Source organism: Oppia nitens, unplaced genomic scaffold (genome assembly GCF_028296485.1).
Source record: "Oppia nitens isolate AA-2021 unplaced genomic scaffold, nextdenovo-longstitch-racon4-pilon3 scaffold4_pilon_pilon_pilon, whole genome shotgun sequence".
NCBI classification, from domain to species: domain Eukaryota; kingdom Metazoa; phylum Arthropoda; class Arachnida; order Sarcoptiformes; family Oppiidae; genus Oppia; species Oppia nitens.
The window spans coordinates 8,066,915-8,085,763 of record NW_026533232.1 but is presented as its reverse complement, the minus strand read 5'-3'; the positions used below and the strand labels follow the sequence as shown (position 1 = coordinate 8,085,763).

Here is an 18,849-nt window from a genome sequence, read left to right as displayed (position 1 = left end):
AATAATTATTATTATTTAATTTTGAGAAACAAAAAACATTGTTTATCTGTGTATATGTTTATATATATATTTATATATATTTGTCTAACTGGTTAATCTATTTCATAGTATATAACTTGTTATACATGTGTACACAGTGTACTACACACATACTGGATATATACAAAAACTTTGAGGACAAACACACACACATACACAACAAATAGTGTTATAAATATGGTATGTGAAGTGATGAATAAATTTATTCATTTAATGCATAGACTATATAAATGTATATAAAATAAATATATACATATATACAGTATATACATATATAGTTATATATAAAAATTTTCCCTAAAGTTAAAAGGTTTGTTAAAAAAGTTTTCACATATGTTTGCCAATAAATTATTTAACACTGACTTTAAATAACATTAGGAGTGTCTTCACATTTAACAATACTATGGCAGACCCGCAAAATATACTGTATATATACTGTATAATATATACTCATATATTTTATACTGTATATGTGTTTAAATTGATTTTTAAAATACCTGTATCTTACTATCTTATATCAAAAGGTGTTTGTAAACGTCCGGCCAAATAACACAAAAGATTTATAATCACTTAGAAAATGTGATTACAAACATTAAAAAATAAAAACAACTAAAATAACTAAATTGAAATCCCATTGAAAGGGTTAGTAATTCATAAGTTGTAAACCTAATGCTATAAAGAAAATAAAAAAGAGATAATTTTTTACAACTAATGCTATTTAAAATAAAAAATTTTGTTACTCTAATGTTGTCTATTGTAAAGTAATAATATTATTCAACTATAATTTAGTGAATAAAAAATTTTTTGATTGCAGAGTGAAAGTAAAATATTTGCCAATGAAATATATAAAAAAATAAATGATAGGATAAAAAGCAAATGAATCGCTTAACTGACTATAAATGTAAAGCAAATTGACTGAAATAATAGCTTTTAACTGACAAAAAAGTGTTTTAAGTAGAGTTTTACTTTTATAAAAAATAATTTTTATATTATTATCAAATATAAATTATTTTATCGCTTATTAATAAGTATATACTGTATATATATATATTGTTTGAAAAGCAAATTAGTTACCAAAATAGCTAGCTTTTAGCTATTGAAATATACGAATCTATATTTGAATTATTTTTATATAATAAAATCGTAAGATTTTCAATATCTATTGAAATATATTTATATAGATATCAATATATGCTTTTAAGGTACAAATTACAACCCATTATTGCAAATAAATTATATACTTATATATGAATAAATAGGGAAAATACCATTAAATATGGCGTTAGAAAAATATAGTCATTTTCATCATTAAATATTTTCTTACCCATCAATAGTCAAATCGAGGAAAGACATGCTATCGTTATAGAGATTAAAACGACAGTATATGCCGAGTGCCAGGTCTTTGGTTGTGACCACCAGATCGTGATGTTGTATAACAATATCGTTGATAAAGTGTCCGGGACTGGACTGACGGACACCGCAATCGTCGTTATTATATTTCATTGTTATATTAAACTCAAGACTATTGCTAATATCATTGAGACAATGATTGGGCTGATCTCTGGCGTAAATCTTGCCATTAAATAGACGACTGGTTTTCACTTTTGTCACTATTTCTCGTGAATGACATTGTATTGTGACTGATAAGAGAAAAAAATCAAAGAAAATAAAAAATAAAAAATTTTAGAGATAAAAATTTAGACAATTTTTGTTGTAAGTGTAAAATTATTATTGTTTTTTAAAAAATAATACGTTTGATGACTGATAAATATTGATAGACTTTATATCAGTCAATGCACTGATAAGTGTTAAGATGACAATCGATAGATAATAAATAATAAAAAACTTGATTGTAATAATTATAATCAATAGACAATGCAATGCATAGTAATTGAAAGTTTTCTCAAAAATCTGACAAAAATTCATTTTTCTTTGACAAAAAAACTTGTATTTATCTATTGATTGGCAATAAAATTATAGTCTTTTACAGTAAAATATTAAGTGTCTCATTGTTTTGTCGGTATGTGTGTTGTGTTATCTGTCAATACCATTGTAACACATGAGCAACTCGTATGTTGTCTGTGCAGACACTTTGAGGTACGGGTTATCCAAATGTGTCACTGAATTCTTGTCCAAATGGCTGATCCGACAGACACTGTCGATGTAGTCAAATGAATGGCACCGGAAGCGACTGTTCAGACAGAGCTCTTTGCACTGTTTGATTGAATCGACGTTTTCGTAGACTGAGTCGACTGTCCGCAAAACTTTGCCGGCTATCGGATGAAACTCACAAAACTTTTTTGGTTCTAAAATATAATAAACACAAAATAAATAATTTAATAATAATAATAATATATTTTTTAAAAATTATTATTATTACCATCGATGCAATTATTTTCCATATAATCCATTGTCGATGTAGACGCCGGTCCAAAGTTACGGATCCTCTGGTCATCGCTAACATTAATGGTGTGTCTGTCCATATCTGAAAGTGAACAGTCGTTGCTCTGGTCATCAAAGTTGACGGATCGGCACTCAAATGTCTGTTCATTGAGACAGGAGTTCATACACTCGACCCTTGACTGTACTTTTACTGTCTTTTTGGCCAAACGTTTCAATTCATAGCCCTTAACCCTTTCAAAAGCCCATCCATTAATGCAAACTTTATTTTTGTCTATAAATAAATTAATACCATATCATTAGTATCATTAACTGTAAACTGTTAAAGATCAATTAATTCAATTGCCCAATAATAATAAAATAAAAAAAACTATAAAATGGGTTTTTAAAAAACTATTAAATATACATCAAATATATTATGATAGCTTTTTTCAAAAAAAACATCAATACTTGCCAACAGTTTATACTGTATTTATTGTATACATTGATAATTTCACTGTCGGTTAATCTCTATTATACAGAATGTATATTATTTATACTATAAATTTTATAGCAATAATATATTGATAGAAATGATTTTTTTATAATAATATATGAACATTATATTATGTTTAGTTTTGGCAATTATTGAATACTAATTGTTATTGTTATTGATAGTTATCATTTTCCTATTATTATCAATAATTTTTATCATATTATTTATAGAGATTATTGAGAGAGAGAGAGAGAGAGAGAGAGAGAGAGAGAGAGAGAGAGAGAAAGAGAGAGAGAGTACTTGAAAGTATTTTCGGGAAAAATAGATGTATTTTATGATTTATTTTATATATGATGTTTCAAAAAGATATCTCTTAAGGATATGCAATACATTTAAAATGTATAAAATTATGGCTATAATTTTTAGACATAACTATGAGATGCCCATTAAAAAAGTTAATCTCCTAACATAAATAATAATAATAATAATACAAAGTAATGTGCTAGAATTTTAGATCATCAAAATAATAACAAAAAAAATGATAATTATTTTAATTTTTTTTGTTTAAAATATACCCGGCTTTGTCCATTATTATATAATATACGGTAGATTTATATATATTATATAAAATATTTTTAGATATACAGTATATAATATAGGCATTACTATAAGCACGACCCTCTAAGCGCATACAATTTCAATGCGAAAAATTATGTTAATTCAAGCGATTTATCATTTTTTATGGCCTACACTCACTTAATTACAAGTCTCGGTACTGTAACTTCATATTTATGCCCCGAAAAAAAAGTTATCCACATTTATAACAACATACACAATATACCTGTGTTTTGATATATATATCAAAACACAGATACACTGTATGTTGCTGTTGATGTAGTAAATGAATGAGTTTATCACTATTTACCTGAAACTTATCTAAAAAGTATATCAAATTAAAATTGTTGATTGAAAAATAGAAAATAAAACCAAAAAAGTAGTTTTAATTAATTTTAATGTGAAAATAGACATCAGAATTATGAAAAACAACTTAAAAAATAAGACACCAAAGTTTTAAGAGTAGTTTTAACAGTCAATCAATTATTAATAAAAACTATTAATTTGTTTTTTTACTCATAAAACTTAAATATGGTATAAAAAAGTTTTTTAGATGAAATTTTTAACTATTGAGATAAACAAAACACTTATTTTTAATATATTGTTTTCTTAAGAAAATAATAATAAGAATAATAATAAATACTGTATTTAAGAAATTATAATATAATAACCTTTTAGGCAAACTTTCTGTGCATATATAGTAAACGTCGGAAACTGTGCCGATATCATAGCTTCGGGTCTCTGATTGGCCGATGAACTGACCAAAACACACAGTCCTGTCTCGAAGTTTACCGATTTGCACGTATCGTTCAGCAGACAGTATTGAAGACAATCAGTCAGATGCATGACACCGGTGTATGACTCGATGATATCGGCCGGTGCTTTAAATGTCTGACCCGTTATTAACTCAAATGTGATCGTACTATCACTGGGACAGATGGCTATAAAAATATGTTTATTTAATTTTTAAAATTAAAAAAATAAATTATGCGACAATCAATCAATCAATCAATCAAACAAACAATAATCGTTTATTCAAAATTTACTTACATTTTTGTTGTGCGATAACATAATTATATGAAAATAAATTAATGACCAGAATTGGGACAAATATCCGTAAAAACATGTGTTTTATTAATAAATATGTGATTAGAGATTGCATTGTAATCAATGTTATGTTACACTAACAACAACAACAAAAAAATAGTCAAACAATTAATTTTGGTCTTAAATTAGTACAAAAAAAAAGTTTTAAAATTTACACCATTGAATAATTTTACTCAAAAATTAAAAATTAAATTTGATTCTGATATACAGTTTTTTATTTACAAATTTACAAAACCAAAAATTAATTGTCACATCGACGACACATCAAAAACTAAAACTTTTCATTAAAAAATATAGTTATAAAGTATATAATAAAATAATAATAATGTAAAATATAAAAATTAATCTAGCAAAATCACATTTTATAAATTAACTAGTAATCATTACGATTGGATAAAATTATATACACAAAAATTATAGTTAAATATTATTTTTTAAAAAACCACATTTAATGAAGTTTATTAGTTTTATTTATTTTGTAAAATATCACTTTTAAAAAAATTATTTAATTTATAGATAACAAACACACCACATATTTATAAAATAATACCTTTAAAATAAATTAAATTCATAATAACTTTTATCTCTATTTTCTATTTGTATGTTTATGTTTGCACTGTAAGTATGCATTTAGTTGCGTAACTACAGGTATATGTCTGCACCGGTCGACAGCGTAAAGCATACTAAAATGTATAGCTTATCATAGCATAGCCTATTGCCAGCACTGGCATTGAAATAATACATAGTGAACCTGTTAGTCTGTCTATTGAATATATATACCGGTTTTTATTATTTAAAAACAATTAAGAGAAATAGAAAATATACATTTGCTATAATCAGAGAAAAATATTAATTAAAAAATATATTTGTATAATAAATAATATACGATAACATTGATATTTATTATAATTAAATATTTATTTTAATTAAAAAAAATTATATGAGAATATTTTTTTTAATAAAATGTTATTTCAATAACCTAGATTTATTTCTAGTTTTAATCAATTATTTTATATTATTTTATAAATATTTATTTATTATAGTAATTCATTTCTAGTCTATATTATTAAAAATTATTATTATTATTATTAGATGTAAGTTTTATAAATATGAATTTTTAAATTGAATATACAATACAATTTATAAAATAATTACATTACTGTAACTCAAGTAGCAAATATTATATATATATATAATCAGATTACAATATTTAGATAAATAATATCCACGCAATAAATGCATCAACAAAAATATTTGTTTATTAAAAAAATTGTATAGAATTTCATTGAAAATTCAATTATAATAATATAGTTTGAAAAAATATTTTATTATATAATGGATAGTAAATTTGTTTTATAATTTAGCTTCACTATTTTAATTCAATAATGAATACATACATTAAAAATTAATTTGAGTACCTAATATATAATAATAAGTTATAATATTATATTATTGTCAAATTTTTTCTATATTGATTTAATTATTGCATATTTAAATTTTTTATAATGTAAAGTTTCGCAATATTTGTAAAATGTATTAATAAACATCTTTGAGATAATTTAAAATTTTAACGTAAAATAAATTTGATAATTTTAATTACCATTTAAGTTCATTCACTCAATTCAATCCACTTTCATTAAAATTTTAAATTTTTTTACTTAAGTTATAACTAACTATAATATAACTAATAACTATTTTTTATACTTTTTATTATAGATCGAAATAAAATGTTTGACTAAAATAAAAATCATTTTTAATTCAATTGTTATTATTTTTATATTTCTTTCAATATTTCATTTATATTGATATAATCGAAAGCAAAATTAATTTTTTGCTGTAATCTCTACGTCAACAATATTTTATGTTAGTTTTTTTCGACGCAAACTTGATTTTTTTTTACAATTTTATTACATTTCATAATTGATATCTACAGTAGTTTTTATGTCTGGGAGTCAAATTTATGAGACACTATTATATGTTAGTTTTTTTGAATTCAATGTATTCTTACTGTATATGAAAAAATCAATTATAAAAAGTTATATAAATTCTCTCTCTCTCTCTCTCTCTCTCTCGCCGTCTACAGTATATAATAGTGAAAATAATAATTTCTTTTATAATACAATATACATAATATTTATAATTTAATTAAATTTTTTTATATGTGGTATATCATTGCCCAAACCAATTGTGATCAGTGAATTGAATCAACATTTAAATAATTGAAACCAACAGGTTTGGGGAAGTGTTTCAATTTTTTTATTTCAAAAAACACACTTATACTGTATATATATATATATCATATATCTGTATAAATAACACATAACACATAACACATATGATATACTATATATAACAACTTATTATTTAATAAGTTTCTCCATTACTATTACTATTATTATTATTACTGGTTTTAATACTCTATTTCCTAGTTTTTATACCGTTTGTTGAAGACATGAATCTCTCATTTTTACAGTTAATGTGTTGTTCATTAAAACCTGAAGTCACAGCTTTTTGAAAAAACATATATCATATCATATATACTGTGTGTATATTATATATATATATATATATATTATTTACTATAATTGTATTTATTATTAGCATCATTAACATTATTAACCAACAAATGATTGATGGAAATTACAATTATTATTATTACAATAATATTACATAACTAAACAATATAAGCACTCACAAGATATTATACTGTATTTTATAATTAGCCGCAAACACATATATTAATTGTATAAATTTTAAATTGTCATAACATTACTGTATAATTAATATACTTTTATATATAAATTTATATTAGAGAGTCAGCTAACATTAAATTTTAAAAATTGAGATAATTGTAAGAAATTGTGCTATTATTGCTATATATGTTATTGTTTTTTATAATTTCAGTTTAATTTGTAAATAAAAGTAACTTTATATATATTGTATATATAAGTTGACTGTTTTTATATATAATTAAGTGAAATGAAAACATATCATTAGTGATAACAACATAAAACTAAAAAAGAGGTTAATTTAATTTATTTTATTTTTGTGATTTAATTGTAAACTAAATTACTAGACATTTCCTAGTAATGACTGACTACACAACTGAATAATCTTTTACAACAGTTTATATCAAACAATTGAGAGGAAAATATCTCGAGGAAGAGAAATATGTTGTATTTTACCACTAAATATACACTTGTTTTTTCAAAGTCAACATTTAATGGCTAAATGTTTGTGTGTGAGTCTATGTTTGTGTGTTTAAAAACTTTAGCAATTTTTTTCAATATCATTGAATGGAAAATAAAGAAATGCTTTTGTTTTATTTATGTTATCAATTTTATTTGCTGACATAATATCTTTAATCTATTTATCTTATCAAATTTTTTTTATATAAATATACATAACATGGAGTGAGAGAGTGAGTGAGTGAGAGAGAGAGAGAGAGAGAGAGAGAGAGAGAGAGAGAGAGAGAGAGAGAGARAGAGAGAGAGAGAGAGAGAGAGAGAGAGCATCAAATTATAGAATAATAAAAAAAATTTTTTGAATTTACAATTTAAGACTTATGTATCTATCATAATATAAAAACATTAAATTCAAATCATTCAAACATATAACTAGTATAAACATGTGAACACAATTTTCAAAATATAATTTCAATTGCCATCGATTGGTCACAAAACGCGGAATCATTTAAACATAAAAACAAAGTATATTATTATTATTATTAGTGAATTAAATAACTTATATTGACTTTAATAACAAATGTGAAAATATCACTACTAAAACAGTTACATTGCATTAAAATACATTAAAATAAATGCGATTTTAAAATTCAAAGTCAAACGCAAACACTATTTTTTTATGAAAATCTCATCAGAAGTGGTCACATGAACTTGTTGTCTACTTTGAGGAACAGTTAGAAAAATATATATATATATTGTATATAACCATTAAATATATATAATAATAATAGAGACACACTATTGTGTTGCTCAACACTGCGCTAACTGTTTTGTTGATGTTTTCTCACAATTCAAATATTTCACTGATAAAAATGTCATTTACTTTTGTTAGACAAAAATGTTTTAACAGTTAAATCATTAATACTTCCCTCTCTCCTATTCTGACTCTCTCTCTCTCTCTCTCTCTCTCTCTTAGTCTTTGTCTCATTATCTGTGAGAACCCGATCTCTGAAACTCCCAGTGCACTCACGAAAGGTCTATCCTCTCTCTCTCTCTTTTTCTCTTTCTCTCTCTCTTTCTCTCTCTTTCTCTCTCTCTTTCTTTCTTTCTATCAAATATATACATACATTGTCTATAATTGTTAATTTACCGTATTTTTGATGCTATCTAACTCAATATAAACCCAGACTGTATTATGGCAATCTGTATTAATACAAAATACAGCAATTTGTACAACAATTTAATGATTGCTATCAAAAATAGTAGTTCAAAATAATTGGTAAAACAAAAATTAGATATTTGTTATCAATTGTATCAAATATTTTAATTCGACATCACTATTATAATTTGGATGATAAAATTTGACATATGTTTAACTTATGTATTATAAACTTAGCAAATATAATGCATATAGTTTTAAAATATAATTTATTTTTAATTTATGTATCATTAGATATAATATCATTTAAACAATTATTTTTTAAATTGGTATTTTTCATGATTATATTATAAAATTTTTTATAACTTAATTATGCTATTGATAAGAAAAATTGTAATTTTTAATTAAAAATACTTTTTAAAAAGTTACATCAATATTTGCAATGCAAATTATTATAATTTGATTACAAAATTCAATAAAAAATGTTGTTTTGTATTAAAAGATCAATAAAATTATTTATAACTTTTTTATATACTTAATTTTAATATATTAAATTAATTTTAATGTCATACAAGTTTTATATTAATTAAATTGTTAAATACTAAAGAATTATATTAACATTAATTTTACATGATTTTAGCATTAATTTACAATAATTAAAACTTAGTATCTTAATTTAATTTTGTAAAACTAATGATATAAATACAAAATAAATTTTAATGTTTTGTTTGTAAATAAATAAATTAACAATATAAAAAACAATTATAAAAATTTATTCATGTATTTTATAATCTCACATTAAAGTGTGAAATAATAAATAGACATTAATATACTGTATTGTAAACAAACTATTTTATGTATTTATAAAGTTTATCAAATTATTGTTTTTTTGGAGAAGTCATTCATTTAAAACAAATTTAATATAATTAATGTTTACATTAAATATCAACTCTAACTCATTCACTCAAACATTATCACTATTACTATATATTATTAGTATTATTATAGGTTTATATCATTTCCTAGTTTTTTAGACCATTTAAGAGATGAGAGTTTTTTTGGGCTTTTGTTTGGCTAATGTGTTGCACATTTCGAGTCGTGTCTTAGCTTTCATATAATATGTATATTAAACCATAATATGATAATATTGTACAGTATATGACTTTTATATACAGTATAAAGTATATACAAAACTATATTTATTGTTAGCCACTATTAGCTCAAGTGATTGATGGGGGTCTAGTTCATAAGATCTAAACTCATTTGACCCAAACTTATTTGACCCAAATCATTAGAACCAAACTTACTTGACCCAACTCATTTGACCCAAACTCATATGACCCAAATCACTTGACCCAAACTCATTTGACCCAAATCACTTAACCCAAATCACTTGACCCAAATCATTTGATCTAAATCATTTGACCCAAATTACTTGACCCAAATCATTTGACCCAAACTTATTTGACCCAAATATTATTTTATTTTTTCAAACTATATAATATATATAAATGATACAAAACTTAATAGTTAGAAAATTTAGAACATTAATATTTATTCCATATTCATTTTTTAACCAATTGGTAATATCTCTGGCTTTTTATATAATATTTTTAAAAATTAATATGTAATACTATTTACAGTAAATAAATATTAATAAGTTCTAAATTTTATAACTATTTAGATTATTATTTTATTAATTTTTGTATCATTTATATATATTATATAGTTTGAAAAAATAAAATAATATTTGGGTCAAATAAGTTTGGGTCAAATGATTTGGGTCAAGTAATTTGGGTCAAATGATTTAGATCAAATGATTTGGGTCAAGTGATTTGGGTTAAGTGATTTGGGTCAAATAAGTTTGGGTCAAGTGATTTGGGTCATATGAGTTTGGGTCAAATGAGTTGGGTCAAGTAAGTTTGGGTCAAATGATTTGGGTCAAATAAGTTTGGGTCAAATGAGTTTAGATCTTATGAGTGCGACCGGATTGATGGATGCATTTTAATGACAAGTGAAACCCCAGACAACAACGATCTCACTATAAATACTATAATATCATAAATAGCAACACATTTCTAGTCTAACATACGATATATCATATCATTTGCTGTAAGCATTTACCAAAGCAATTGATAATCATTATAGTTTGAAAATTGGCTTAATTTTTCCTAAATTACATCGTGTATATTACCCACACAAACACACACATATATATATATATATATATATATATATAAATTATATAATATAATATAAACATATTTAGTATCATTAAATAAAAAAATAACATTTAATAATAGTTAAATAGTTAATTAGTTTTTTGTTAGGAGGAGTATAAGAGTCGATATATACAGTAAATTAGCATAATTTTCATTTGCAAAACTCATAATTGCTTGGAATTCATATATAATATTATATTGTATATAAAATTACTATCATTTTGATATTGTTAACCAAAAATTAAATGCCACTTAATGAAAAAACATGTTTCTTATGTATTAATTTTATTTTGTAACCTTTTATACATACAATCATATTTATGTAATAATTTTATTAACCATATATACTGTGTAATTTTCAATTAATGTTTGTGTATAAGATTTTAGTATTATAATTGACTACATTAAAATAAGATATATGTGTATATATATATAAATATATAAAAAAAATTTATATAGTATATTATATTGTGTTATTAAGTATAATAAAGTGTATCTATTGTTGTAAAGATTTTACGGATTATTTAATTTAATTAAATTATTCTCATATTTTGTTTCGGTTATCAATCAAACAAATGTCAACATTTTAATTGTTGATCTCAGAAGTGAACTTAGATTTACATGAATATTGTATTTCAAGTTATTTATATTAATAAACAAAAAACTAAATAATAATAATATTTTTCAAAAAGCATTTTTTATTTGGTTAGTCGTATTATAATTGAATAAAAAATATCCAAAATACAAGTGTGGAAATGATTTATTATGAATACAACGGGACATATAAGTTAAAAAAAAATATTGTTTTTATTTTTATTTAGTTTTTAAACTTAAATAAAAAAATTATATATCAAGAATATACAATTATAATATATATTTTATAAAAAAACTTTAAAATAATAATAATAATAAATATTTTTTTGTTGAAAACTTTTTTTTTGACTGAAAAAAATCATATTTGAAATAACAAAAAATATATCTATACAATGTGTATAAATACTTTTTTCACATGTTTTTTAACGCACAAATTGTGGTGTAAAATATACTGTAATAACGGTATTAATCATAAATATATATAGATTTATACGACTGAATAAATCGTGTCTCTAATGTGTTTTTAATGTGCGTTCAATGCATATATTATTATTATTTGTATTATTATTATTATTATTATTATTATTATTATTATATAATATAATCAGAAAAACTTATATAAAACGTAACCTTCATTTCCAAACATTTCTTTTCCTATTTTTGCTTTTGTTGTGAAATGTTTTTTAGTTTTTTATTGTTGTTGTTGTTGTTGTTGTTGTGATAGCATTTGCAATATTATAGTGTAGTAATACTAATAGTACAACATTTGCCACCTAAGTTTAACTATTAAAAAACTTATCTATCTTTCATTTTTTTGTTGTTGTTGTAAACTTTATATGAAATATAAACTTTTTTTTATCATTTGTGACTATTTGTGTATATCAAATGCTTAGTTAAGTTATTATATATATAAAAAAAAGATTTTTTAATATTAATATTTTTTCCATAAAACCCATAGATTTTTATTATGTAAAATAATAAAATAATTGTACAAAAATTATTATAATACATAAATTCATAAAAAATATATTTAGTCAACCATTTATTATATATATAATGTTTTGTTCACAACACAAAAGTTAATGAAATATTTTATTGTTATTTTCATATATAAAACAATATTTTTGTTTTGTTACTACACTTTTCTTTTGTAGTATCGAGTCTTTTAACTAATTTTTAAAAAAAATTTATTTGTGTAAACATTCAAATGATAAAACACATAACACAAAATTTTATAATAAATAAAATACATTTGAATGAACAACAAAAAATTTATTCAACAAATAGAGGTTTGGGTAGAAATAAAAATGTTTTGATTTCTCTATTTATGAATTCTTGATATCATAATAAATACAACAAAGTTCAGTATATATCATATATACTTGTATTAAATTATATAAATGTTATTATTATATTCAATATACAGTACACTATAATAATATTTTGCATTAAATTTTGTATTCAAAAGGCGTGAATACTGACTGTCATTAAAAAAGCTGTGCCTTTATTTAGAGAAAAGGAGTTGTAAGGCATTTATAAGATATAACTAAAAAAATTATTTATTTTTTGTAGATTTAATTTTTTTTTATTATTCTGTATAACATATATTATTATTATTATTATTGTTATATAATATTATTCAGACCCATCACCAAAAAAAGTTATTGTTTATCTTTGAAATACCGTACGACATGAATATTATTATTATTATTGGTGTACCAAATATATACTGTATATACTGTATATGGCATTACCGTTATATAAGTTCCAAGAAAAAAACATAATAAAAAAATGTCTAAATAAAAAAATAAAAAATATTTTTTTAAATTCAAAAAATGATACTAGCAAAAATAAATTTTTATTTACTCAATTTCCTATGTGTCTAAGCATATAATTGTTAATTTAAATTTTAAAAAAATAATTTATATTTTCATTTCAAATACTTGTGTTGATTTTAAGTTTATCCCATTTTTTGTTTTGTTTTGTTTGTGTCATTTTATTACTGACATAATACTTATAAAAAATGTATCTAATCTTTAAATGATATCGCATTTTACGAGGAAACGCATTGAACACACATTTTTTAGAAAGAGTTGGATATATTTTATCGTAAAATCAAATTTTATTTTTTTTATCCAACAAAAAATCATCTGTTTTACGACTATTATATAGTGGAGAGAAATTCACTAATATTATAATGTATATCTTGTATAATGTATTGAATATTAAAATACAAATATAAATTTATATATATATATATATATATATATATATATATAAACAGTCAAAATTACATCAAAAGATGTCAAACATATTTTTGATTCATTGCATTGATTGTGAAAAATGCGGAACATTTATATCCATAAATATATTATTAATAATATTATAGTAATAATATTAACGTTCATAAAAATATATGCTTATTCTGGGAGACACACCGTTTGTGTACTTAAAATATTTATTTAATTTTAGTATTTAAGAAAATACTACACATTTATGACAAATCTAATAATCTAACGGCAAATCGCATATAAGTTATTGTATAATAATATAATTACAATTGCATAACCCTATATATATATATACATTTGTATGTGATTAAAATTTATTATTATTAACAAATGTTTATACACTCTCTTTTTGAGAAAATTTATATAAAATTTTGTGTTTTCCCATAATTGAAATTGTTGATAACAATGTCATTTAATTTTTATTATTGTACTGTACATAAAAATAACTATTTAATCAGTTTATCAGTTATAAACTTTCGTCCCTCTCTAAAAAGTATACACACTGTATGAGAACCCGATCCCCGAGAATCCCAGTACACAATCACGATAGGACTACCCTCTCAATCAAAATACACACAACTTTAATATATTTAATAATATTATTTATATTACAATATTTTTGTATACATATGTTTATACACATATAAATACTAATAATGCTAATAATATATTTGTGATTCTATCTATCAATCGACGCCCAATCATAGCTTTATTTTGATATATTCACAATAGTGTGAGAAAAATATAATGTTAATAATAATCATTGTAGTTATCAATAATGTAAATAAATTTTTATATAAATAGTAGTGAATGAGTGAGTGAGTGAGTGAGTGAGTGAGTGAGTGAGTGAGTGAGTGAGTGAGTGAGTGAGAGAGAGAGAGAGAGAGAGAGAGAGAGAGAGAGAGAGAGATAACGCAATCATAATTTAAAATTGCGAAAAAATTAAAAGATGACATTTTTATTTTGATTAAATGATAAACAGTTTGAGGGAAAGGTAGGTCATTCATGGGTTTAAGGAAAAACTTGAGTCTTCCACATTCACCACAACTTATTTAAACTTAAATATGTTTATTATTTGTTATTATTCTCTCTCTCTCTCTCTTCTCTCTCTCTCTCTCTCTCTCTCTGTCTCTCTCTCTCTCTCTGTCTCTCTCTCTCTGACATTGAATTTTCAAAAATATCATTTTTCCTGATTATGCTAAACATTAGTGAACTTCTATTTATTCATGATATATACAACACATACATTAATATTATCTTAAATTATAAAAGTTATCATATATTTTATATAAAAAATAAAAATAGTATAGACACTTGATGTTTATTATATATAACACTTTTATGCCATATGTTATAATTTGTATGACTTATAATATATGTTATAATTTAGAGTAATATATAATATTTTAACTATTATATTATATTTTTTTAGTTATCATTATTTATTTTTGTTGATGATTTTATTTTCTAAAATTGATGTCTGTTTTTTGATTTAAAATATCGATAAAATGCTGAAGTGTTAGGTCAACGCCGAGATATGCTATAAAAATTTATGTAAATTAAAAATATTTATAATATTTTTTGTTTTTATTTATAAAGTGTGTGTGTTTTAGTGTGTATATACTGTATACTTGTTTTTTTTGTTTTTGTTATTTGCTGGAGATTTTGTACAACTATTATAATAATACAGTAATAATACAGTATTATTGGTATTAGTTTTTATAAATTTAGTAGAAAACAACAACACATGAAAACATCATAAAATATTAAATATATATATATATAATAAAATATTATGTATATTATTGTGTAAAAACTTTTGTTTAATATGAGATAATAATACATGATTTTAACAAACAAAAAAAAATAACAATAAAATACAATAACAACAAAAATATATATTTTCTTGTAAATATTAACGCTTCTTTATTAGTTAATATATTTATACATTATATCTGATTTTAGAAAAAAAAACTTTTTTTTTGTGTTTAATTTGATTAATAATCATAATTAGTAAAACATTTTTTACGCTCAAAATTTTTGTATATACAGTATAATACATAGACATAGTATACAGTATTATCAAGTAATACAAAAATATTATATTTATGAATTTCAATAATTTTTTCTAGTATTTTATTTTAATAGACATTTTTGTTATTTTTACTTTTGTAATTATTATTATTATAACTTTTATTAATTATTAATAAAACTTACACTTATAATAAAAAGACAATATAACAATCTTATGTATAATTTTCTAATAAATTAAAATCATTTTAACAGATTTTTTTTCTAAACAATATATTTTTTATAATATTAACGTTAATATGCTTTTCAATAGTTGTTATTTTCTTAGATACATAATACGTATACTTATTAATGTTATATATATTATTCTATATATATATGTGTGATAATTAAAACAGTTTTAAAAATATATTTCAAAACAAAACAAAAACAGTATAAACAATCTAAGTTGTCGTAAATTTAGGGAGTGTTTCAAACTTATTTGAAATTTGTTTGTTTTTACCAATACATGCATTTTGCAAAAAACAAAACAAAAATCTATAGTAAATGCATTCATTTAATTATAGACTTTAGTTAGAAGTTTTAGTTTTATTTATTTATATAATATATAATAAATATTTCATACTATAGTTTATAATACGGTAGATCAATATACTGTATATTTCAATTTATATATTTATTTTATTTTAACTGTATTATAGTTTATAATAAATATTTTTCTATTTGCTTAATCAATGATAGCATTTTAGTTGCTATTGAATAGCTTTTTAGTATAAATCTTTATTTATAAACATTGAATATTGTCTATATTGCCATACATACAAAAATTTCATCATTTATAAACATATTAACCAATGTATAGATCATTAGATACTAAGAAAATCAAAGTTAAATGATATGCTATCATAAATAAAACTACATGTGCTGTCCAAATAGGTTTATTGATTAAATATAGTACACATTTGTCTTGTAAATTAAACTTTATATAATACTTTCCATACCTTACCAATAAAGCTAATGTAATATTTAATAGATTTTATCTAACATAACATACATACACACATCCTTAATATATGATATTATAGTATATAATATATTTTTGTAATCAAACAAAAAAACCAATTGTATTATAACAAAAAACAATATCATATTATATCAAAGAAGCTATAATAATAAATATATATTGAGGCAGCCGCCTGATTCTGAGAATCGCGGCGCCAACAATCCTGAGTTGAATGGGTCATAAAAACCCATCTACTCAGGAATGTAGGTCAACTGACCCATACTTAAGGGCAGTGCACATTGCACTGCCCAACACTCACTTTAGATGCCACGTGTGACACACAAAAGCAGTTTTTGAAAAATAAAATAAAGTGTTTAGAAAGAAAAAAGTCTATCTCTTTCGCCGGTTTACGACCAGTGCTCCGCTCCCGTCGTCCGCACCGCTAGCCGCTGGCCGTCCGCTCGCCACGCACGCGATACGCACCACACTCGGTCCCACATTTGGCGCAGTCACGGTAGGATCACCTCGCAATCAATCCATTGTTGGCATTTGTGAAGACAGTAGATGCCATCACCTCCGAACCAACGACCACAAGACGCAGACGAAGACTCCGACAAAGAAAACAAAGACCCGAACCGCGGAAGAGGACGACCACCACCACCACCAACAAGACCTCCAAGAAGAGGACGCCGACACCGTAATCGACGTAACGCCTATACACAGGTATACTCGCCGCATACAACTCTTCCCCGTTAGTGAAACAAAAGCCACACCATACCGCTCCTCCGATCCGGCACTAACACCAACGATATGGCCACAGACGTCACAACGGCCGTAGCTGCAACCACCAATGGTTGTAATAACCGACAACAACTGGCCAAATTCTCCGGTCACAAAACTGTGATCCGTGCAGACCTTTGGTGTAACCTCTTTGAGGTCGTCACCAAAGGTAAGACGGATGCCGACCGCATCCACAGTCTTATGGCCCATGTTGTTGATGACGCCCTCAACTGGTACGCAGCCGACATCGCCCCAAGTATGGATCACTTGAAATGGGCAGATGTAAGGACACTACTCATTGCCCGTTTTGGACCTGCGGCGGCCAACCCACTTGTGGAAGCACAGCATCGGCGTCTGAAGCTTACAGAAAGCGTTCAGACGTACTACGATGACAAGATGCGTCCTCTACGGCAAATCAATTTAGCCGAAGAAGACATCGTGGCTCAACTCACTGAAGGGATGCCGGCCACATATCGAGGGTATCTACTATGCGCTAAGCCAAGCACATCCGTGGCATGGCTAGCCATAGCCCTTCAACTTGAGGCCACAATTCGCCGACAAATACCTCAGCAGCCGAAGGGAGCCAATCCTCGGTTTAGTGGTAGGCCTACGGTACTTACCACAATCCCGGACAAAAGACACACCAGAAAACGTGACGTCCCGCCGACTCCGTGTCGGTTTTGTACAGAAGCTGGCGAGTCTAACTATCACTGGCATCGAGAGTGCCCACGTAGACAGTCTACGCCTCAGGAAAGCCGGAACAACGTCATGGTTTCCACTGATGAGTCGGTGCTCGCCGTCGCGACCCGTACTGGCCCGATAAAGCCGTCCCGAATAGTGGTAACCGTAAACGGCATCAAAGTCCTAGCCTTTGTAGATGGTGGCAGCACTATTGATGTAATGTCGCCGTCGTTGGCAGCGCGGTCGAATGTAAGGCCACGCTCATCC

The 18,849-nt window shown here is 24.5% G+C and overlaps 1 protein-coding gene across 1 annotated transcript; it reads right to left on the bottom strand.

The window, feature by feature from the left end:
- Window positions 1-1,359: 1,359 nt before the first annotated feature.
- Window positions 1,360-17,402, bottom strand: LOC128960386 (uncharacterized). Its single transcript, XM_054306457.1, has 5 exons — window positions 17,399-17,402; window positions 4,201-4,470; window positions 2,420-2,713; window positions 2,088-2,345; window positions 1,360-1,679 (listed from the first exon to the last, which is right to left on the bottom strand). The coding sequence occupies exons 1-5, from the start codon at window positions 17,400-17,402 to the stop codon at window positions 1,360-1,362; spliced, it is 1,146 nt and encodes a 381-aa protein (XP_054162432.1).
- Window positions 17,403-18,849: the final 1,447 nt, after the last annotated feature.